This window comes from Chaetodon auriga, chromosome 11 (genome assembly GCF_051107435.1).
Source record: "Chaetodon auriga isolate fChaAug3 chromosome 11, fChaAug3.hap1, whole genome shotgun sequence".
In the NCBI taxonomy this organism is placed as follows: Eukaryota; Metazoa; Chordata; class Actinopteri; order Chaetodontiformes; family Chaetodontidae; genus Chaetodon; species Chaetodon auriga.
This window is the reverse complement of record NC_135084.1, coordinates 26,950,001-26,955,000: the sequence shown is the minus strand read 5'-3', so window position 1 is coordinate 26,955,000 and position 5,000 is coordinate 26,950,001. Positions and strand designations below refer to the sequence as shown.

At 48.0% G+C, this 5,000-nt stretch overlaps 1 protein-coding gene across 4 annotated transcripts in view; it reads right to left on the bottom strand.

Moving 5' to 3' along the window:
• itsn1 (intersectin 1 (SH3 domain protein)) overlaps positions 1 to 5,000 on the bottom strand; it is a 38,693-nt gene that overhangs the window by 22,267 nt on the left and 11,426 nt on the right. For 3 of the 4 annotated variants that reach the window (XM_076742231.1, XM_076742232.1, XM_076742233.1), the window contains exons 9-17: positions 4,986 to 5,000; positions 4,746 to 4,883; positions 4,304 to 4,398; positions 4,055 to 4,194; positions 3,719 to 3,841; positions 3,330 to 3,479; positions 2,743 to 2,883; positions 2,528 to 2,615; positions 2,173 to 2,312 (exon numbers count right to left, since the gene is read on the bottom strand). The exon at positions 4,986 to 5,000 is cut by the window's right edge and continues 49 nt beyond it. In XM_076742231.1, the coding sequence (XP_076598346.1) occupies positions 2,173 to 2,312; positions 2,528 to 2,615; positions 2,743 to 2,883; positions 3,330 to 3,479; positions 3,719 to 3,841; positions 4,055 to 4,194; positions 4,304 to 4,398; positions 4,746 to 4,883; positions 4,986 to 5,000 (1,030 nt within the window). Of the gene's footprint in view, positions 1 to 655; positions 740 to 2,172; positions 2,313 to 2,527; positions 2,616 to 2,742; positions 2,884 to 3,329; positions 3,480 to 3,718; positions 3,842 to 4,054; positions 4,195 to 4,303; positions 4,399 to 4,745; positions 4,884 to 4,985 lie in introns of all 4 variants that reach the window. The other variant, XM_076742234.1, reaches the window with a different exon arrangement.

The following is a 5,000-nucleotide window of genomic DNA, read 5'->3' as shown; positions in this document are numbered from 1 at the left end:
TTTATTCAGTTTCTGGCTACAACTCCAGCTTATTGTGCTTCTCTTCTGTCTCCACACAAAACAGTTAAATCCACAAAAAGAAACAGATATGGAGGTATTGAAATAAGCACTTCCTCCTTTATCGTTTACGTTTCCTTCATTCTGTCCTTCCTCGTCTTAAGGAGTCATGTTGCTGATGCATGTCTCGCTCTGGATTAGTGTGTGTTGAGTGCCTTGTGAGGTCAGAGGAAACAGCACACCAGAATCAGTACACCAGTATGTGAATGTCAAACCACTCGCAGCTTGACCATTACAGTCAAGCTTCAACTGGTCGTAACACATCTAGCTGCCTGGCGGGGGCATTACAGTGCACTACACGTGTTAATCAGGTACATCTGCACAAACCAGGCATCTACACGTCTGGTTTGTAGGTGTTAAAGCTGCAGAGCCTTCTAAAGTCACTACAGTACTACAGTTAGTAGTCTGATAAAATGGTGCCAAAGGTTTTACTTTCTCAAATAGTCTGCCAGATCTGACAGTGCAAGTCCAATCCAAATACAGAAGGGCTCTGTGCTGCAGGCCTGCCATGAGAGGCAGCGTGTTCATCAAGTGATTTGATATTTTATATGTCCCAGCTGCAGTACCACCCCAGTCCAGTAGTGGCAGTGTGCTCTACCTGTCTCCCCCTCTGCTCCTCCTGAAGCTGGCGTCGCAGGGCCTCTATCCTGGCACAGTGGTTGGCATAGAACTCACACAGAGACTGGCAAGGGCAAGGGAGCAAAAGGCCAACGTAGGAGGTAAATAAGGAGTAGAAAATGAAGAAGGAAGGGTTTATTATGTGGATCAAACAAATATAACAGGAAGAAACGAAGGCAAGAAACACAGGAGGAAGAGGAGGAGGACAGCAAGTAGAGTCAGGAAAGAGGCAGAAGAAGCATTGGACACGAAGCGTCCCATTGGGTGGAAAGGACAGAGGAGGGACAGCAGTGTGACAAGGGAAGGAGAAGAAATGAAAGGAAGGCGGACGGCAGCACAGTCAAACATCGTTCACGTCTCAACGGTCTGCGCCGCTGCTGCTGAGCACAAAAAGACTCCACTGAGACACGAGACAACACTGACGTCCATCACTGCCGCCTCTGTTTGCTGTTCAAAGGCTTTGCACCATTTTCTCCAATCAGTGCATTATGATGAAGATAATGAAGAAGACTGAGCAGCAGCTTCATCAGATTAGCCTGAGAAAATCAAGTTACTGAGGTCTGTGTTGTCTCTGCCCCGTCTCCTCCTTGATGGAACAGACCACAGGACTGACTCTCCTCTCTTTGACCTGACTCAGAGAGGGGACAAAGGCGGTCTAGGAAGCAGACTGCTGTGCTCCAACCCCGAGGAAGACAATGCCTCCACCTTCCTCTCTTAACTACGAAATCACTGAACACTACATGAAGCAGCTGTGTGAGGAGACGCTCAGTGTTCCTGTGCTCAGCTATCTCTGTCCACACGGATACACACACTGAGACACCCACATGAACACAAGCACAGGTCAGAGGTCAGATACAGACATGGATATCTTAAACATCGGAAACACGAATACTGTGACTGCATTTAACGAGCGTGAGGAGGAGGCCATGAGGGACGGGATTCAAAGCTACAGTCACAACACGAGTCCAATGCTTTCAACGTGGACAAAGTTTCATTTACAGCAACAACGACTGGGCTAGCTAGCTATTAATCAGCTGTTCACTGAATTAATAAAGCACGACAGCAGATCAGTATTATTACACTGATCAGCACAAGCACTGCTTTACTGTATGTTACATGAACATGAAGAAATGATGCTACTGTGAGTCAGACTGAGCCAAAGTCACAGCAGGCTGGATGTAGTATTACTACAGGTATTTGTACTCTGAGTGAGAACTTTTGTAAGTCAAGGCTCCACTTGCACAAGACTCGGGGGAAAAGCTATTATCCAACACAAACAAGCAGAAAATCAAGACTTTATTCTTGTACTTCAGTGCTTGTACTCTATGAATCACTGTGGGTACCCCTGTTCTGTATTCATGTACAAATACTGTGTTTCTTCTCTAAACAGCCGATGTCCTGCGTGATAACAGCATGTATGTGTCTCCAGTAGCTAACATGAATCAGTCCACAGCAGAAAGCTGTGCTTTCCTTTGTGTCCTGAATGTGTTCCTTTACCTTCAGCTGCGTGTTGAAAGCGTCTATTTCCAGCAGTTTGGCCCTGGTTTCTCTCTCCACGGCATCCAGCTGATCTCTGAGCTGCTGCCTGCTGGACTCCTTCTGCTCCACGGCCTTCTGCAGGGACGACAGACTGTCACCTGGACACACAGACAGGCGAGGTCAGGTCAGTCAGCTGCAGAGTTAGTGATAACAACAATTTAATAAGCTACAGCAGAGTGTTAGAAGTGGACACTCAGTGAAGCAGAGCCTCTGCTTACTCTGCTTATTTTATTATATCTGTCACAAGAATCAATCGAGCATCAAGTGTGTGATGTTCACATGGAAGTGTGTGCTGAGACTCCACAGGACTCACGGTGCAGGCTGTTCTGCTGAACCTGTTTCAGCTGGTCGTTGAGACTCTGTTTGTCGGGGATTAGCCTCCCCAGCCACTGCTGGGAGTCCTGCAGACAGTCATGAAGAGAAACGACAGAAATGATGTGTGTTTGTTCCACGAATGCTCCGCTCATTCAAGCTGGAGCATAAGTGAACTGGAGTTTAATGCTGCTGCTTTCCGTTTGGTGTGCGTACCTGCAGCTGCTGCTGTAGCAGCGTGATTTCAGCTATGCGCGTCTCTCTGGTCTGATTGGTCTGCTCCACCTCTCTCCGCTGAGCCGACAGACGAAACCGCACATCCTTCAGTTTGCCCTCCAGCTGGGTCTTCTTATCGTTCTACAGAGTGGGAAAAAGAGATGGATGAGCGTAAAGTTACGTGTCTGTACATGTACAAAGTGTTAGCTCACAGATTAAATGAGATGACAGCTGCTCTGGTCTTCCTGTTGCTATTAGCTGATTAGCTTTTGGTTTATTATTGAAGAAACGTTCCAGGCTACCATCATCACACTGTCAAGGAGTAACCACAGTACACACAGAGACTGTCAGTAGTTGTGCTTCAGCTGCCAGCTCGATGGTCGGCTCAGAGCCAGCTGACATCCTGAACTTGTGCCTTTCTGCAGCGTTTCCTCAGCCTGCTCCTCCAAATACAGTATGGCTTGTTGGCAGTTTTAAAAACTGTGGCTCCCTTGATTGACAAGCACTATATGGTCCTGTGTGCTCTGTGTGTACAGCGTATTTGATGCTGTGAGGAGGTGTGTGTTTGTGTGTGTGTGTTTGATTACCAGGGCCTCCAGTTCAAACTCCAGCGTCTTCTTCCTGGCTTTGAGCAGCACTATACTCTCCTGCTCTCGGTTTCTTTGGGTCAGAAGCTCCTGGCGGCGCTGGCGCTCCCACTCCAGCTGACGCTGGCGCTCTAATTCACGCTTAGCAGCCTGGACATGAGACGTTACAGAACATCATTTTCATACAGTACACACTTCATTATCCACAACAAGCCATCTGCTGTGAGTGTAAAGCGGCTCTCTGTCAGAGCTGAGATGGTGGTGAGCAGCTGGAGTCTCCTCCAGCAGATGTAATTACAAGTCTGTAGCAGTGACACGCCAACTCAAACACAACTCTTCAGACCATCTTTTTCTCTCCTCCTCCTCCTCGGGGCCTCCCTCCTTCATACCTCTCTCCTCTCTATCTCTTTGCGTCTCTCCTCCTCTCTCTGCCTCTCCAGCTCTCTCTGTTTCTCCAGTTGTTTTTCTAGCTCCTGTTGTCGCCTCCTCTCCTGCTCCAGACGCTCACGCTCCTGAAACGCAAGCAGACAAAACGCTCCATTATTTTTATTTGTGTCCTCGTTTCAACACTGATGTGATTCATTTACACGCAGTTCAAAGACGCTGTTACAGTTAAAGCACCGCGGCCATGTTTCACAGCCTTTACATGCAGGCCTGACACGGACGATTCAAAGTGTGACTGCGCAGAACGGCCGTGAGAAATGAATATGGCTAATGTAGCTGACCTTTCTCTCCTGCTCCTCCCTCTCCAGCGCTGCCAGTCTCTCCTGCTCTTTCCTCTGCTGCTCTTGAAGAGCTTGACGTCTCTTCTCCAGCTCCAGGTTTCCTCGCTCAAAGTTCTCCCTCTTCTTGTCCTCAAACGTCACTGTGAAGACACAAAGAGAGGTACGACGGCCGTGATGAAACATTTTTAAAGATGAGAGAGAGCAGCTGGGGCAGGTCTGCTCCCAGTTTGACCAGTAACATGATGTCACCTGGTAGCTTCTTCTCCAGGCTGCTCTCAGTCTCCTCCTCAGCCTCCTCCTGGACGCTCTTCTGGTCCGACTGAACACTGTCACTTCGCACACGCCTGTAAGAAACATACATGCACACAAGCAAGCAAGCAAGCAAGCACGCACGCACGCACGCACGCACGCACGCACGCACGCCATAAACACAATACAAATGATTAACACACACTGTGAGTTTTATCAAATTAATAAAATGAGCAGTCCAACATAAACACACACGGATAAAAACTTTTGAGTTTCTCAAACATGAAAAGGTTAAAAGTGGTTCACGCGGTTCTCCTCAAGTGATCCTGAGACTTTAAAATGAATGTACTCGAGAATTTAAGGCAGTTACTGCACCAGTATGCACATATGTAACTTACTGCTCTGTTACTCGGTTAATGGGGTACTTGGTCACAGTATTCACCTGAAAGTGGGTGGGAGGTAATCTGGAGGTAACACTGGGGGCAGCGGTAGGCCTGACATGGCCATGTCGATGAGGTGCATGGCTAAGATAAACTCCTCAGCTGTCAGCTTTCCATCCTGGTCGATGTCTGAGAGACTCCTGAAGGGAAAACACATGGAACAAATGTCATATTTTAAGGTCAACTACCCTGAAAGTGTCTTTCCCCCCCCCATGAAATTGTCTGAATTCCAGCGTACTGACCATATTGTGGCCAGC